General features: G+C 37.3%; 1 protein-coding gene across 6 annotated transcripts in view; it reads left to right on the top strand.

Annotated features, from left to right (window-relative positions):
• Positions 1-19,381, top strand: part of LOC125226170 (polypyrimidine tract-binding protein 1) — a 681,511-nt gene that overhangs the window by 411,932 nt on the left and 250,198 nt on the right. For 2 of the 6 annotated variants that reach the window (XM_048130084.1, XM_048130082.1), the window contains exon 1: positions 11,339-11,749. The exons of the other annotated variants lie outside the window; for them this stretch is intronic. In XM_048130084.1, coding sequence (XP_047986041.1) covers positions 11,747-11,749 — 3 coding nt within the window. In that variant the 5' untranslated portion in view covers positions 11,339-11,746. Of the gene's footprint in view, positions 1-11,338; positions 11,750-19,381 lie in introns of those variants that run through there. 6 annotated transcript variants of the gene reach the window in all.

Raw genomic sequence — 19,381 nt, 5'->3', positions numbered from 1 at the left:
GCTCAGAAATTGTAAAATACATTCATTTAAATCCAAATGTTAGTTACTTTTACTAAAAAATACATCAAAGTAACTTACAAAGAAAGTAAAATGCTCTAGTGCATAAACGTTTTCCTTTCTGCACACTTTTTAAACAGCAAAGACCCACATGAGAGCCATGATAAATAAAAAAAAAAATTTATAAAGTTTCTTGTTAGTACTGTTAGATTTTACAAATATCACAATATATAGTATGTATATATAAAACAAAGTCGCTTCCTGCTGTCCGTCTATCTGTCTGTCACTATGTATGACTGTATGTGTAGACCTTACAAACGGATTGTCATGCGTCTTGTGTATTTTTAGGGTTCCGTAGTCAACTACGAACCCTTATAGTTTCGCCATGTCTGTCTGTCCGTCCGTCCGTCCGTCCGCGGATAATCTCAGTAACCGTTAGCACTAGAAAGCTGAAATTTGGTACCAATATTTATATCAATCACGCCAACAAAGTGCAAAAATAAAAAATGGAAAAAAATGTTTTATTAGGGCACCCCCCCTACATGTAAAGTGGGGGCTGATATTTTTTTTCATTCCAACCCCAACGTGTGATATATTAATGAATGAGGGTTTACTAAGATCATTTTTTGATAATATTAATATTTTCGGAAATAATCGCTCCTATAGGAAAAAAAATTTGAACCATATGTTTAAAAAATATGAAAAAAATCACAAAAGTAGAACTTTATAAGGACTTTCTAGGAAAATTGTTTTGAACTTGATAGGTTCAGTAGTTTTTGAGAAAAATACGGAAAACTACGGAACCCTACACAGCGTGGCCCGACACGCTCTTGGCCGGTTTTTTAATTGATAGGGTGATTCATTCACAAGGAAATAAAATTTATATGTTTAATACCCTTCCAAGGCGGCACAGGTCGCTAGTGTCTATTATAATAAATTACACTTACAAGCCTTCATTATTTTTAAACGTGATTCAAAACCTATGTATCATTCAAAATTGTCACTTTAAAGTCAATACCAATGGCTAACACGAAAATAACCTGACTGCCACCTTGTTGAAAAGTGAAACTTTCCAGCTTTTAAAAACGACGAAGGTCTTGTAAAAAAATGGTATCAATATCAAACTAAAATTAATATTCGAATATTTTACTGATAATACCTGGACTTCGTATGTTAAGAGGCAACAGGAGAAGAATACAGAATTGGAAAGGTGTATCCCTTTCAATTAGGGAATTTTAGTTAAATATATACCTACGCGTGTTACTGACTAGATTTATAAAAAAAATGTGCTTTAAGGACAACAGAACTCCTGTAAAAGATATTGCGAGAACATCTTTAAAATCGAGGTACCGCTATCGACTGTTTCCTTTTCCAAAACTTTACCAATCGGAATTAAATTTGAGAATCTGAATAACAATGAAATTATCTGTGTCGGACCGTTTAGTTTTTTTGGCTAATTGTTATGAATTTTGAACATCGCGCTTTTTTTGTGGCATAATCAATTAGACCGTTTTTGGGAAATTTTGAGCGGCTTAAACGCCATTAAAAATAAAAATATCAAAAAAAGCAAAACAATCTAAGATAAAAATAATAAAAATCTGTATTAAAAAAAATTTGGCTCTAGCTTTAACAACTAGAGAGGAAATAGTCGAGAGCGTTTGTATGGAAAATTGACCTCCTGTTGCTTCTTAACACAGAATATATTAATTTAAGGCTACGTTCAAATAAGCGGCTTTCGTGAAATATAATTTTCCAGCATTGCCAATCGATTTCATAGAAGAGTTCTCATTTAAATATATTTGTAAACACTTTTCAACTAAAGTATAGTTACCTACATGAAAAGAATAGATTTTATAAGTGTTCGCGTTTTGATTTAATTGTACCTATACATGAAAGAGGTATTGTATTAACTATCCAAAATATCCAAAATGTTAAAAATTTTAATTTAAGTAACGAATAAATACCCCAGCAACGACGGTAATCGAAAAACGCTAACATTTTAAACATATTTTTTTTTCTTTTATGCGACAACTAATGTACATTACACAATATCACCAAAAAGTTATAACTGCTACCTAAAGTTGAACTTGAAGGAAAACGTATATGTAATTATAAAAATATTATATTTTGACTTTGGTTCACAAATTAAAAACACTGATAAAATTATAACAAGCACGCGGTAAATATTTTTGAGTCTTCCTAACATGAAATAAGTGTCGAAGATCGCTCGACATGTTTCGCTCCGTAATGAGGAACATTTTCATTGAGCGCGCGCGACAATTTTACGTGAGTGACCCGATTTTACATGTTTTATATGCCATTGTCTCGTGATAGTTTTGTCATTAAAAATGAAATAGGTTATAATTGTTATAAGATATCAAGTTTCTTAACTTCATATTTCGTTAACAAGAATTTTCCAGAAACGTCACACCACTGAGCTTTCGCACACAATAGGCCAAAAGGCCTCACGAAATGTTAAGGTCACATTACATAACACGGTAGACGGCTTGGCGGCGCAGGCGGCGGGTCATCGACCGGGGCCCGGCGTGGGCGACCGTACACATACCAAACCTTTACATGTCTACAAGTTCTTTATTCTTTTATTCTTTATTTATTTATTTATTCCTTAAATTAACATTAACAGCCTAGCTAAACATGTCAATCGTACAGGAGGGTATAAACATGAATAATCCTGGTACACTTATATAAAATAGTGTAGCGGAACATAGAGTACATAATATAGTAGGTACTCACACGTGGATCGAACTTGGAGTAGTTATAGACTCCAAGTGACGGGCGCTGATCGCAAGGAATTGCGGCTCCGTGCTGTGAAACATATCCAGTTTGCTGTCGCTGGCCAGTATGTCATTGAGAAGGGTTAAAGCGTGGTGCAGTGGTGAGTGCGACAGAGCATGGGTGCGTGCCACCGGGATGGCGAATAGAGTCTGTCGGCGGGGACGGAGTTCTAAACCGGTGACCGGACGCACTTTGAGTGAAATGAGCGACAACAAGGAAGGGTTCGAAATTTGGCCGCGTATTAACCTAAAGAAGAATCTTACAAGGGACAAACTCCTTCTGCACTCTAGTGAAGTATAGTTTACCATTCCTAGTACATAGAGGGTGGGGTAAAGATGTGGATAATATCCATAGGTTTTAAGGAAAAGGAAGCGTACAAATGACTTTTGCACCCTCTCTAACATAAGAGTGTATTGATGCTCATGAGGGCTCCATATTGTGGCGTTACATTCAAGCCGGCTTCGAACATATGCATTGTATAATGCACAAAAGGCATTTAGGGAATCAAGAAATTTACATTGGCGGATTACAAAGCCCAATACTTTTCTAGCAGCCTTGCAAGTTGCAACAATATGCTCATTAAAAGTAAGATGGGAGTCGAACCATGTGCCCAGATCACGAGCAGATGTGACTTGTTGCATAGGCTGATTATAAATCGTGTAGTTGTAATGTAGGCTATTGAATGCACGGGTGTAGGACATGACTGAGCATTTATTTTCATTGAGGGACAATTTGTTTTGAATACTCCACGTACATACGCTGCTGATGTCCTCTTGTAATGCAGCACAGTCTTGGTGAGCACTGATCGGTTTAATTAACTTTAAATCATCAGCAAACAGTAAGCACGTGGAGTTTTTTATGGATGCAGGGAGGTCATTGATAAGAATAAGAAATAAGAGAGGACCGAGAGAACTACCTTGACCTATTCCTGATAATACAGAGTATGAATTTGACCTGGATTGACCATATTGGACATATTGCTGTCTACCTGTGAAGTAGTTAGTCAATAATTCCAATAGAGGTCGTGTGAATCCAGCATGTGCCAGTTTTATTAAAAGTATGTCGTTATCCACTCTATCAAATGCTTTTCGATAGTCGAAATAGGCCACATCCACTTGCTTCTTTTCATCAAGGTTATTAGCAATAACAGTAGTTGCGTTTATGAGATTGGATGAGGTTGAACGCTTTGGTAGGAAACCATGTTGCTCGTCACAGAACCAGCCATTGAGCTGTTGATACATGCGAGAGTGTAGAATAGTTTCAAAAACTTTTCCGAACACGGATAGTACGGCAATTGGTCGGTAATTTTGAATATCAGCCTTAGAACCGGATTTAAATATGGGTAATACTTTTGTTGTTTTCCAGAGGGAAGGGTATGTTTTTAATTGCAACGAAAGATTGAGGATAAATTGCAAGGGCCGAACAAACACTTCGCGACAATCTTTAATTATGTACTGGGGGATTCCGTCAGGACCTTGGGTATGCTTCGATGACAGACGACTTAAAGCTTTGCGGACTTCGTTCTCAGAAATATATCCAATATTAACAGTACGAATGGTTCTATGTGTAAGACTAGCCTAATGATTCATATGAACCTTGACTAGGTATAGCCGGTTTCGGTATATTTGTTCTAAGAGCTTGCACGAGCTCCGAATCGAATATGGCGGCAAAAAGAGACACTCACACGTGGATCGAACTTGGAGTAGTTATAGACTCCAAGTGACGGGCGCTGATCGCAAGGAATTGCGGCTCCGTGCTGTGAAACATATCCAGTTTGCTGTCGCTGGCCAGTATGTCATTGAGAAGGGTTAAAGCGTGGTGCAGTGGTGAGTGCGACAGAGCATGGGTGCGTGCCACCGGGATGGCGAATAGAGTCTGTCGGCGGGGACGGAGTTCTAAACCGGTGACCGGACGCACTTTGAGTGAAATGAGCGACAACAAGGAAGGGTTCGAAATTTGGCCGCGTATTAACCTAAAGAAGAATCTTACAAGGGACAAACTCCTTCTGCACTCTAGTGAAGTATAGTTTACCATTCCTAGTACATAGAGGGTGGGGTAAAGATGTGGATAATATCCATAGGTTTTAAGGAAAAGGAAGCGTACAAATGACTTTTGCACCCTCTCTAACATAAGAGTGTATTGATGCTCATGAGGGCTCCATATTGTGGCGTTACATTCAAGCCGGCTTCGAACATATGCATTGTATAATGCACAAAAGGCATTTAGGGAATCAAGAAATTTACATTGGCGGATTACAAAGCCCAATACTTTTCTAGCAGCCTTGCAAGTTGCAACAATATGCTCATTAAAAGTAAGATGGGAGTCGAACCATGTGCCCAGATCACGAGCAGATGTGACTTGTTGCATAGGCTGATTATAAATCGTGTAGTTGTAATGTAGGCTATTGAATGCACGGGTGTAGGACATGACTGAGCATTTATTTTCATTGAGGGACAATTTGTTTTGAATACTCCACGTACATACGCTGCTGATGTCCTCTTGTAATGCAGCACAGTCTTGGTGAGCACTGATCGGTTTAATTAACTTTAAATCATCAGCAAACAGTAAGCACGTGGAGTTTTTTATGGATGCAGGGAGGTCATTGATAAGAATAAGAAATAAGAGAGGACCGAGAGAACTACCTTGACCTATTCCTGATAATACAGAGTATGAATTTGACCTGGATTGACCATATTGGACATATTGCTGTCTACCTGTGAAGTAGTTAGTCAATAATTCCAATAGAGGTCGTGTGAATCCAGCATGTGCCAGTTTTATTAAAAGTATGTCGTTATCCACTCTATCAAATGCTTTTCGATAGTCGAAATAGGCCACATCCACTTGCTTCTTTTCATCAAGGTTATTAGCAATAACAGTAGTTGCGTTTATGAGATTGGATGAGGTTGAACGCTTTGGTAGGAAACCATGTTGCTCGTCACAGAACCAGCCATTGAGCTGTTGATACATGCGAGAGTGTAGAATAGTTTCAAAAACTTTTCCGAACACGGATAGTACGGCAATTGGTCGGTAATTTTGAATATCAGCCTTAGAACCGGATTTAAATATGGGTAATACTTTTGTTGTTTTCCAGAGGGAAGGGTATGTTTTTAATTGCAACGAAAGATTGAGGATAAATTGCAAGGGCCGAACAAACACTTCGCGACAATCTTTAATTATGTACTGGGGGATTCCGTCAGGACCTTGGGTATGCTTCGATGACAGACGACTTAAAGCTTTGCGGACTTCGTTCTCAGAAATATATCCAATATTAACAGTACGAATGGTTCTATGTGTAAGACTAGCCTAATGATTCATATGAACCTTGACTAGGTATAGCCGGTTTCGGTATATTTGTTCTAAGAGCTTGCACGAGCTCCGAATCGAATATGGCGGCAAAAAGAGACACTCCCTACATAAGAAGTATTTACAATCGACATTACGATCTCATGTAAAATGCATAAATTTTGATATGAAAATTTACGTAACACACACTGAGTGTAAAACTTCTGTTTAAGTGCTCAATATTTTTTGTACTTAGACTAGAAAATTAAGTACCAGACATTGGTTTGGAAGAAAAATTAATGCCGCGTTTGTTTAAGTTGTGAGTTATCAACCATTCCTTTGTTTTCGCAACCTATATGAAGACATTATCTAGCTTACATTTATGTAGGGTGCAGGGGGATAATTTCGACTGATGGGTAATTTCATCGATTTATTTTCCTATATCTTATGATTTTTATATTATCAAATAGAGTCTCAACTGTTCACATATGACCTGCTCAGGGGACGCACATGTCACTTAAGTTAATAATGTATAACATGGAAAATATTTTAATTAAATAATTGAATTTACCCGCCAGCCAAAATACCCTGTACTTACAAACTTAAAACAACAACTACAAACAAACTTAATCTACAAATTTAGCTTCACAACATCCAATAATCCAGCAAAACAAACGCCCCGTCAGTTCATATCAATAATATCCCAATCCATTTAAAACGCAATTTATTTGTTGAAAACGCGGATGCCGGCAAACGGCCCGGGGCGCTACAGGAACAGCTAAAGCGTGTCTGTTTTCGATAGTATTAATTAATTCCGTCATAGATGTAACACGGCTTGATAATTCGCGGGGTGTCGAGGACTGACACGTGTATATGTAAGACTTAGATCTAGTTACAACTATTTTTGGAACATCAACATAACTTAGAGGAAAACTATGAAAACTCTCCTACAATAAAATTAAGCGAACACTCTTTCGATGACAGGCAGCAGATCGATTTAAATTAAACAACAGTTAGACGTATGAAAATCCCCAAACAATAAAATTTTGCGACACAGAATAAATAATAGTACCAACGTAGTGAGCAATTCTTCTAAACTGAAGTTTGTCGATTCATCCCTTTTTAATGTAGAGCACTAGCGCTTTCGACTATTTAGGGTTTTCAAAAATCAAGTAGGTAATTATCTTATATGTGGTAGCGAATGCACAGGGGCGTCTGATTGTACGGTCGACTACAAAGAGATGTATACACTTTTTCACCTTATTGCATTTTAATAAGGTGAAAAAATGGATACATCTCTTTGTAGTGGACTGTACCAACCCTAATAATTGCTACGTAGCGACTCCGGCATCGCTCGATCGCAATAGTGTCTGATTACCGGTTTTGATAATTGTGATACATAATAATATGTCGGCAGATGACTTTTGGACTGACCCCCATCATAAATTCCAAAAATCATGACTAGGTAATACAAGAGGTAAAGTTGCGACTGGGCCACTACATAGATACAGAGTTGCGACGTTGCGTTATGACATAATTGTTTTATATAATTTCATACAAATTTTAACTTCATGTCTTAAGCTGGCCGGTAGATTTTCCTATAAATGATGATTTTGAATCATAAAATATTGAATAGATTGATTTGATTTAGTTTGATGTTTTATTTTAAAGTCAGTATTTTGTTCGTGTTGGTGTGGTGAAAAATTATGTGTTTCATTCGGTGGCAAAGTTTGTTTAACCTTCGTGCCTTGAAACCCTCGCAACGCTCAAGATTCCACTTTTTGAATATTGGAATCTCGCATGTTTGGGTATCAATATTGGCACGCGCAGTTAAACAAAAACATTGCCCCCTTGTAAAACAAATAACTATTTTCAAAGTACTACCAGTAAAGTTTCAGCAATTTATAAAAAGGTTGAATGAAACAAATGTAGTTTCTATACAATATGTACATTCATATCGGATCATATTCTGATTAAGTGGCGTATTTTCGCAATAAATTAATGTTTCGAAATTTAAATCAGTGAAAAGGAATTGATTGTTTAACGATTTACCAAGGGGTTTTCATTATAACGGCTGCATATTTCGGACCCGTTATGAATTATTTTTGGGGATTGGAATTTATACAGAAATTTTGATTCGATAAAATGAGTGTAAATTATTTTCGTTTATTCGCAACTGATATTTATTAACGACTGTATCTAATTGATCCGGAACCTATTTACATAATTATATAAGAAACTGAGACTAAACAAAACTATCTGGTATAAGGCTGATTTTATTGATTGATTTATATAGTATATTAAATAGGATATCAGGTCTCAAACACACCGTACCGCCGTAACCGAAACAAGCCGTGGTTCTTTTATGAATTTTATTCCTGATACCTATGTGTCCACATAATGTCATGTGAAATTGAGCTTGATTTGTAGTCATTTATTAGACTTATATTGGCCGGGTTATAGACCGTGATTACCTTTTCGATTTTTGTGGAGCTCCCTACATTTGCGATACATTTTTTATTAATTTGTATGTAGATCACAGGGCCTATGAGTAACCATTTAGTGAACTTTAATTTGACAAAATTAAAATTAAAACGGAATCCGCACCGCCTGTTTTCAGTCTATTGTGATACCACCTTATATTTTATTACTCCCGTATATCTTCAATTCCCTCGCCACTCAGTGAGTAAACGAAATCAGCCCGTAAATAGTGCACTGCTAAAAGGTGGATAATCCGGTCTTATCCCGCAACCAGCTTACGTACGTGCTTAAACCATGCTCAGCTCTCTTAGATCAATAACATTTCTTGAGATTCGCGGTCATCGTAGATTTCATGATGTTTATTTAAGCAACTTAAGCAGTTTTTTTATCTACGTCTAGTTTTATTTTTCAACGCAGGAATGTAGGTCACATATCGTCACTACTTTAAAAAAAAACTTGTATCTTCGTCTGTCAATGAAAAGAAAATTGTAGTAAGTATGTATGGAATGCATATAGACTTACTGCGTTTTAACTTTGGGGAGCAGCGTGAGATACGAGATTTTTTCAAAGTAGTGACGATATTTCACTTTCACTTTGGAGTCATCACGGGAAAGTAATCGTTCCGTAAAAGGGACCAATCGACGGTAAGTATAAGTTAAAATCAGATAAGTATAAGGAACTTAATATGGGAGACATGGACATAATTATTTAACAATTTTGTCCGAAGATATAGGTGTTTTCAAAAAAATACTGAACAATATCTTCTTCATCTCAAAATTATGATTTATATTTAAAGAAATCCGGAAATGCAGTAGATATCATAATATTTTGTAAGTACCTACCTGATGTGTGTTTAAATCTACGCTTTTAGCAGGCTAATTCCAACATAAAAATGTATTTACTAACCTATACATACTGGCGCGAAAAAAATGTAGGATTCGGAAGACATTATTTATATATCGTTTTAAGTATTCGTGTTCTCCAGAGGGCCTACCGCGAAATAAGAAAATCGAATTTTCTTTTTGTCACTCCTGCATATTTGAGAGATTCGATTTTCATGTTTTGCGGTAGATTGTGAATCTTCCAATTATCTTAAGTATATTTATTAGTGGCTCTGCATAGGTGTTTTACATAGAAACCCTATTTAGTTAAAAAGACCTCATCAAAATTCGTTGCGTAGTTTAAAAGATCTAAGCATACATAGGGGCAGACAGAACGCGGGAAGCGACTTTGTTTTATACTAAGTAGTGACAAGTCACATTCCTCAGGCGCTGAAAGAATCCCCATGCGCCCCTCGGGTCAAGTATGCGACTCGTTCAGTTAACAAGACGATTTTCAATTCACCTTAATTATTATACGTTCACGATTCAGGGGTCTATTCTCCATACAAACGTTCTTGACTATTTTCTTTCTCATTCTATTTTGAAGCTAGAACGATGATTTTTTTACACAATTGTTAGTATTCTAAATATTTAACAAATGGCCAAAAGGGCATGATTATGTCGCAAAGAAAGGCGTGATATGAAAACTATGTCCGACACAAAGTATTTCATTATATTTCAGATACAATTTTTAACATATTTTTTCGCAATATCTTTCATCTGTGTCGTCCTTATCATAATTTTGTTTTATATTAATCTACTCAGTAGGTACCACGGATATTTCAATTAAAATTCCCAAATCCTTTCAATTAAACCATTTAGGCTGCTATTAAATATGTATGTTTTAAAGTTTGACTCATAATGTAACAGAACTGCCTTCATTGTCTAAATATAGGAACATATATTTTTTGGTAAATACCAGGTATTCTGTTGACGGACTTAAGTCGTAAACAATAGCGATTAACGCGTTATTGTAGCTTTTGTATTGACTTTAGTTCTTTTAATAAGCTACAATATTTAATTAGTTATTGCTTCATTTAGCAGGTAGGTATTTTTTGCCTTTTGACTTGAGTTCTTTTAATAAGCTACAATATTTAATTAGTTATTGCTTAATTTAGTAGATAGGTATTTTTTGCCTCTACTGGTAGGTATTTTTTAGAAATAATGATAAAATAATTACTTAGTTGAAAAATAATTACTTAGTTTTGTACATATCCATGTAAAATCATATTATACATTTTATGTAAGGAGCCGAGTACATGTTTAACTACTAATTTAATGGATCCACCTGGTAAAGAAAATAATTTTATTCTTAGGTACTTTCGGGTAAATACCTACGGTAATCAATCAAGTGTAAAATATATATCTATAATTCTTATAGGTAGGAAAATTATAAGTGAATACATTATAGGAGTCTTACTAGAAATTAAAGTTATGTCTGTGTTCATTGGAATCATTGGAATATTATTAAGATTCCGATTGAATTTTTAGATATGAACATCTGTCTAAACTCTCTTTAAAATAAATATTCGAAAAAGAAAGGTCCCAGTTAAAGATTTAACGTTTTTCTTGTTATTATAATGTAGCTATCATTCAAAATGTTATAGGAAGAAAAATATTAAAAACTCTAAAATTTCTACCTAAGTTTAGTAGTCTTACATATTTTAGTCACTGTAATTTGTTTACTTGAATTTTTAGTTTGAATTATTTGGGGATGTAAAAGTGAATAATGTGGTGTGCGATGGTGGATGTTTGTGCGAGATCAGGTGTTGGTGGTCTCGGGTGCGGAGGCTGACTCTCGCGGCGCCTGCGCCCAGGTGCGGCAGGTGGGCCCGCCCCTAGTCCCTCCCCGCGGCCGCGCACCTGCCTCGCCGCTCAGTCCAACGCCACACGCCGGCCTGGCGTCTCGTGCTCGCCGCACACCGCCACTCTCTCCACACTCTCGCGAGCCCTGTGCGTCGTTTCTCGCTTCCTCCCCCCGACCGCTCAGTTTCCCGCCCGCTCCTCCGAACTTTACTAAGTTTTTGAATTTCGCGGTGCGACGGTGCCGTCGAACGCTCGCAGCCGGCCGCGGATGCGGTCGTAAGAGTAAATAGCGAGGCCTCGAGGAGGCCGCTGCCGCCACGCTGTTCCCGCCGCAGCTCGCGTGCGTGTCCTACGTGACGCCTTGCGCCTGCTGCCCGCCGCTGTACCTGCCGGCCCCGCATCCTCAGCTCCAACTGCCGCTGCCCTTCCCGCTGCCCCTAGCCCTCCCGCTCCAAGCCCTAGACCCTCAACTCGCTAAACACCAGCGGCTGCGGCTCTCTAACATGGTAAGTGCATTTTCCCGCCGGCGCGCGCTCGACCGATAAGTTTTCGCGAATAGAGAGCACAATGCCGGTAAAGTTGGTAACAAACGGATCTGATAACAACTCTCGCGGGCCGCCGACTCGTACGCGATACAATCGCAGCCGCCAGCACAGATGCCGCGCGACTATCGCTCTACTCCCCGCCGCACATGTGACTCAAACAAACAAACATTCATTGTGTAACACGGACTAATAAAGAGTTACAGACACGCTGAAGTGCTTTCGTTGATAAACTTCGGCCATAACTGCGGAAAGTTAAGGTCCGCACGCATAAGTTAAGCGTATTAACGTTTGCCTCTTCTCTTATCCAAACTATAGTGTTTTACTCTCTTGGGACTATTGAAATATAATTTCTGCAAGTTCTATTTTATGGACAGTGCGGGAGAACCTTTTAGCGTTAGACTTATAGTTTCTTCTTAAAGTTTTAAACAAGTTTTAAGTGCTTAAGTTGTAAACGAATGCGCGTTTTCTGCTAGAGTTATACTTACGAAAATGTTAGGTTTACCTTTCTTATGCGACTCCGTCTCAAATATTTGAATGCAAATTTCCTTGAAGTGTAAAGTAAATTGATGTTCTGAAATCGACGTAAAATACTCAAAACTCTTCAACAAAGTCTTCTATCCTCCACAAAACCTCGATGGTCGTTTATTTTTCTTCTCTGTACTTTATTTTGCCTCGTCAACGAAAACTTTTAATACGATTCGTATTCAACAGAAGTTGCAAGGGGAGGAAATCAAAGAGCGACCGCAGTCAATATCTAAACCAAGTTGTTTATAAACAATCCGGCCGACTTACACGTCGGACGCCATGAAAGTAAGCGTTGATGACAGAAGTTAGACTTGAATTAAAGTCGCATCAAACTTTTCTCATTAAAAACACTCTTGAAGAGGTGAGTTTATGGAGATATTTTAATATAGTTTATTAAAAAATAAGCCTCTTGATCTCGATTCTGTCTAAATTTAGCTAATTGGCGCAAATTTCATGTGTACGCGTGAATGAAAGATCGGCGTGTGACAATTTTCTCTTAGCAACCCCTTTTTAATTGAAAATTTAATTTATTAGCGCTTGAAATGTTTAACGCCTTGTTTATACGCATAATGCCCGTGCATTTGTAGGGGCATCACGTGCGTCAATTGGCGCGACAGAATAACGGAACATACAAGCGTTTCCGTGGAACCTGAACCATTACCATGCTAAATTTTCGCTGTGAGGTCTAGCCTGCTAAATAACGGCTTTCGATCCATTCGAGTAGCTCTGTGCTTACTCATTCCGCATAATTTCTTACATAATACATTGTAAAGAAGGAAATATGAAGATGAATCCAAGTAGAGTATGCGATCGAATTTATATTGGAGAATACTTTTAAATGTTCAGAATAATGAAGAACATTTTTCAGGCATCTCTTGAACATTCATTAATTAAACATGAAACATACTGGATTTTCAATATTTTCATACATTTAATATTAATAATACATTAGGCGACTATGGGATATGGGTTAAATTGTGGCGTAGGCGAGAGGCTGGCAACCTGTCACTGCAATGTCACAGTTTCGTTTTCTTTCAACCCCTTATTTGCCAAGAGTGGCACTGAAACTTTAGTAGTTTCATGTGTTCTGCCTACCCCTATATGGGATACAGGCGTGATTGTATGTATGTATGTATGTAATATTAATAAATGGTACTTTTTATGTACCTGGTTCATGCAAGTTCAAGTCTAAACATAATATAAAGTTTAAATAAATATTCCATTTATAAATATCACATAAGTGTTTACGCTTCACCGAGAGCTCAAGTTGTGCTATATCACCTAGTCTCATATAATATAATGAAAACAACTATTTTACAATAGACCACATTTTCGTGTTTAAAAGTTGAAAAAGTGGCACTTATCAAAAAACACTCCCCGGCACAGTTCGAGGATACGGTAGGGGTCAATTCTCCATACAAACGCTCTCGACTATTTCCTCCCTGGTTTTTGAAGATAGAGCAATGATTTTTCAACACATATTATTATTAGTTTTATCTGTGCCGGACTGTTTTGATTTTTTTGATATTCTGCTTTTTAAAGACTCTAGAGCCAATCAAAAATTTCCAAAAACAGCCTTTTTTATTGTGGCGCAAAAAGAGGTGTGATACTCAAGATTGGTAACAATTAACCAAAAAAACTAAACGGTCCGACATAGATTATTTCATTGTTATTCAGATTCTCAAATTTTTTTCCGATTGATAAAGTTTTGAGGGAGGAAAGAGTCGAGAGCGGAACGTCGATTTTATAGTTTTTTTTTTCTAAATATCTTTTGACTGAGTTGTTCTTAATGGACAATTTTTTTTTCGTTAAATCTAGTTAATAACACTAGTATATTTAACGAAAATTCCCAAGTTGAAAGGGGGGCTCCTTTCCATTTTAGCATTTTCGCTACCGTATCCTCTTAAAGTAGAAACAAAACCTGAAATAATACGGACTTATTTATCTTCTGATATTTTTATTGAATATGAAAAGCGCAAATACGTAACACCATACATTTTGTTAACCAAGTTCAATTCGTAAGTGTCGATGACAGTTTTTTTTTTTTGATAACCCACAACCAAATTTTGCATATATTTGTCTTAGATCTTCTACATTTAAGTAACACCTAGTATACTTACTCATGAACGAATAAATTCAAGCTTTTGGAGTATTCTTTTTTCTAAGAAGCGCTAATGTATAATTTCCATTTTCACATTTCGTTCGGATTCTCTTTTATAATTAGGAATCATAATAACGATCGCGTGGCTCGGTATCGGTTTCACCGCAATTTTGCTGGAAAGTCTGCAAGTCGACCGAGCGGTACGGTATTCAACTCGAGTATCGCCTAATTGCATATCTATCTAATAAGTGTGTAATTCAAATTGAAATTGATTTAGACGGGCCGCGAACGAATTCTATCACGAGAGGCTTATAAGTTGGCATGTTTAATCTGATGGTTTAAGAGGCCTTATTCCTAAAGACGAGCGTTTTTTGCAAAATAGAACCTTTTTCATTCAAAATTATAAAGAAACTATAAATGATTATTAAAAAAATGATAATGTTCCTAAAAGTACATATCTTAAGCTAGAAAGTCAATTGGTACTACTTTAAAATATGTCTTTTTATACTTCCGAAAAATCAGTTTTTTCGGAAGACGTTTTCAATTTTCATAGTGGGATAGCTCGTTTAGAATCGTGATTGTGCTGTTAAAAATGTTATTTGGGGTAATAAATGATCACAATCCTATTTGTTATATCCTGTACGAATTAGCTAATACTTTGACATTTTAAGATTTACTTGAAATGGTGGATAAATAACCTTCCGTATCCTCCCCATTTTTTCGATAAAAAGAGGTTTACATTATGTATTTTTCCTGCTATTCCTGAATTTTTGTAACTCTTAAATAATATTATCCTAAACTAGAACTTCTTATTGACCTATAAGAAAAAAATCATACATATAAGACATACCTTTCTGTCGATAGATATGTTTTTAAAACACCTAAAATTCGAATAAAAGACACTGTGCTAACGCGAGCCCGCTCAGTCTGGGCCGAGCGCTCGAAGACAACGGACCTGCGTTTGATCGTCCGGCGCACCTAGCTTTCGTAAGCAGCTCGATAGTTCCGAGAAGTGCCGTAAACTGCGACTAAACAAATCTTGATCCTTTTTACACCTTATGCAATTTTAGCATTCTACATGCTTTTCATATGATTTTGGATTTTAAGTTATACGTGAAGTTTGTTGAGAGTTTGAATTATTATTATATTTTGGGACCAGGATGAGGTTCTGGTTCTCATGATGATGGAGTCAGGCAGGAGATGTTCAACAGAACTGCTATTCTACTTATCATAACTCCACCATGTTTGGGCTCATTAGATTTGGGCTGATGAGCACCATCGATCTAGATGAGGTCTAAGGTCTCATGATGGAGTCAGGAGGTGGTCAACAGAACTGCTATTCTCCTCATCATAACCCCATCATGTTTGGGCTCATTAGATTTGGGCTGACGAGCACCATCGAACTAGATGAGGTCCAGGGTCTCATGATGGAGTCAGGAGGTGGTCAACAGAACTGCTATTCTCAACATCATAACCCCATCATGTTCGGGCTCATTAGATTTGGACTGACGAGCACCATCGAACTAGATGAGGTCCAAGGTCTCATGACGGGGTCAGGAGGTGGCCAACAGAACTGCTATTCTCCTCATCATAACCCCATCATGTTCGGGCTCATTAGATTTGGGCTGACGAGCACCATCGAACTAGATGAGGTCCAAGGTCTCATGATGGAGTCAGGAGGTGGTCAACAGAACTGCTATTCTCCTCATCATAACCCCATCATGTTTGGGCTCATTAGATTTGGGCTGACGAGCACCATCGAACTAGATTAGGTCCAGGGTCTCATGATGGAGTCAGGAGGTGGCCAACAGAACTGCTATTCTCCTCATCATAATCCCATCATGTTCGGGCTCATTAGATTTGGGCTGACGAGCACCATCGAACTAGACGAGGTCCAAGTTCTCATGATGGAGTCAGGAGGTGGTCAACAGAACTGCTATTCTCCTCATCATAACCCCATCATGTTTGGGCTCATTATAAATATGTGGAAGGTCGTTAATAATAATAAATGTTTTATTAGGGTACCCCTACATGTAAAGAGGGGGCAGATATTTTTTTTCATTTCAACCCCAACGTGTGATTTATTGTTAGATAGGTATTTAAAAATGAATTAGGTTTTACTAAGATCGATTTTTGATAATTTTCATATTTTCGGAAATAATCGCTATAACTTTTGAACCATATGTTTAAAAATATGAAAAAAATCACAAAAGTAGAACTTTACAAAGACTTTCTTTGAAAATTTGTATTGAACTTTATAGGTCAGTTTTTGAGAAAAATACGGAAAACTACGGAACCCTACACTGAGCGTGGCCCGACACGCTTTTGGCCGGTTTTTATTTTATTTTAATACTTTTCTGTGCTATTCATGCATAGCCACCCTAGGGGATTCAGTATTGACAGCTTCTTTTTTTTCTTTCTGCATATATTTGTTTCCGCTTTTAAGTTTATTGTAAATAAGACTGCTTGCACTTACATTGAGATTATAATTACATAATGCTATTAAATTAAATCTAATGAAGCGTTGTTTTATTTCCTAAATCTCAAAACCCTTTAAATCGAATATGTATAGTAATGAGCAAAAATTTTACCGCAGGCTTTCCAAACCGACGATGCTTGATCAGCTACTTTTAGAACGAACATGTACACCGTGTCCAATAAGTCCGAATACTCACATTTTACCTCAGTTCTAAAGATATAGGGATCACAGGCCATAAAATTCTTATTTAAACTGAAGAGTATATTCCTTTTAATAAAATACAAGCACAAAGTTCATGAAATTTCCGAAGTGTCTAAGAAAAAAAGAGGTAAAGTGCCAACAAAATACTTGCTCGGCACGCAGGTGACGAGTTATTTTTTATAAGCAGAATCTGTATGTGATAAAACAGACGCCACGTGTCCAAAATAAACTATTATGGGTACCGAGGATAGATAACGTTCCGGGCAACTAGAAAAATGTGCCTAGGTTCCAGAGCTCACCATCGGCCCAGGTGTGGGATGCAGTATGTAAGCGAGGTAAACTACCTTCAGTACTTACAGATAAAAGCGTTAAAATCAACGTTTTTTTCTTTAAAACCAAGGTTTTGGAGAAAAAATTCCTTAAAGTTAAAAAGGATGCTTGGGAATGAGTATCATGTGTCCCAACAAGACGCACCTCCAGCACATTCGGCAAATGGTATTCTAGCGTAGTTTCAGACTAATTTGGCAGTTTTTTATCCGAAACATGAGTGGCCACCCAGGCCTCCAGGTTTAGGCGTATTAGACTACTTTGTATGGTCATACATGCTTTGAAGACTAAATTTTTATAAAATCATAAACCTAGATCATTTCAAAAAGATTATTGAGAGTATTTGGGATGAAATGTGAAGAAAACGGTGCGTGCCGCGTGTGATCCGTTTGAGAAGCGTTTGAGGCTGGTAAACAAGTTAATGCTGGAGTTATTCCAAAACATTTGTTGTGAATGTAGTAAATAAGAGTGCCATTCATAAAATATAATAATAATGTAGTAACTATTTGTTCATTTTGTTTTATTGGCTATTTGTGCTGTATTCAAACTTATTGGACACGGTGTACATATTTTGATTTTCACCCTTTAAAATGTTTCTAAGACGCAACGTTTTGCAAATTTGGTCACGTCATGCACAGTTAAACTGTGGAATGAATTGTCGCCAGCGGTATTTCCGGACCAATGCGACCATCAAACCTTCAAGAAAAGAGCGTACATCCATCTTAAAGGCCGGCAACGCACCTCCAACACTTCTGGTGCTTCTGGTGTCCATGGGCGGCAGTGATCGCTTACCATCAGGCAGCCTATCTGCTCGTTTGCCTCCTATCCCATAAAAAAACGTTTAATATTTTTTAAGAAAAAAAAAACCGCCGCCTTTCGGGTTGTGGTGAAAGCTACTTGCGAATGTTGGATTATGTAGAAATGTGTAGGTATTTTTTAAAACTGCTTTTAATGCTTTAATTATTTGATGGCAACACAAATCAATATACGTATAACGCTAAGGTTTGAGAGTTTCTCAATTCCTCATGAATCCGATTATAAGAAATCGAAGCTTGACAAACTTTGACTTGAAAACTCAATAATTATGCTTAACAAACATAACTAAATAAATGTCACTGTTCTGAACTTAAATGCATGCTTTTCTTACAAAAATACCAAAGTCACTATGAGTGTGCCGTTCAGATTTGAGGAGTTCGGTTCTGACTATCATCAGCAGTTCCACTGCACCAAATGTCACTGTTCCGGACGTAAGTGCATGCTGTTCTTATAAAAATACCAAAGTCACTATAAGCGTGCCGTTCAGATTTGAAGAGTTTGGTTCTGAGTGTTCTGACCATCATCAGCAGTTCCACTGCACCAAATATCACTGTTCTGGACTGGACGTAAGTGCATGATGTTCTTATAAGAATACCAAAGTCACTATAAGTGTTCCGTTCAGATTTGAGAAGATCGGTTCTGATCTGACCATCATCAGCAGTTCCACTGCACCAAATGTCACTGTTCTGGACGAAAGTGCATGCTGTTCTTATAAAAATACCAAAGTCACTATAAGCGTGCCGTTCAGATTTGAGAAGTTCCGTTCTGGCCATCATCAGCAGTTCCACTGCACCAAATGTCACTGTTCCGTACCTAAATGCATGCTGTTCCTTTAAAAACACAAAAATCACCATACGTATGCCTTTCAGATTCGAGGAGTTCCCTCGATTACTCCAGGATCCCATCATCAGAACTGGGTTCTGAGAAAAATGGGACCAATCTGTATTCATATACATTCAATTTTTTTTTATCGGTCCAGTAACAACGGAGATATCGAGGAACAAACATAAAAAAATGAAAAAAAAAATAAACATACAGACGAATTGAGAACCTCGCCTCAAATCTCTCAGATTTGAGGCGACGGTTAAAAAGTGACACATCATGAGCAGTTCCAATGCACCAAATGTCACTGTTCTGGACGTAA

Source organism: Leguminivora glycinivorella, chromosome 5 (genome assembly GCF_023078275.1).
Source record: "Leguminivora glycinivorella isolate SPB_JAAS2020 chromosome 5, LegGlyc_1.1, whole genome shotgun sequence".
Classification (NCBI taxonomy): domain Eukaryota; kingdom Metazoa; phylum Arthropoda; class Insecta; order Lepidoptera; family Tortricidae; genus Leguminivora; species Leguminivora glycinivorella.
Note: the sequence above shows the minus strand (reverse complement) of the source record. Positions and strands in the feature narration are given on the sequence as shown.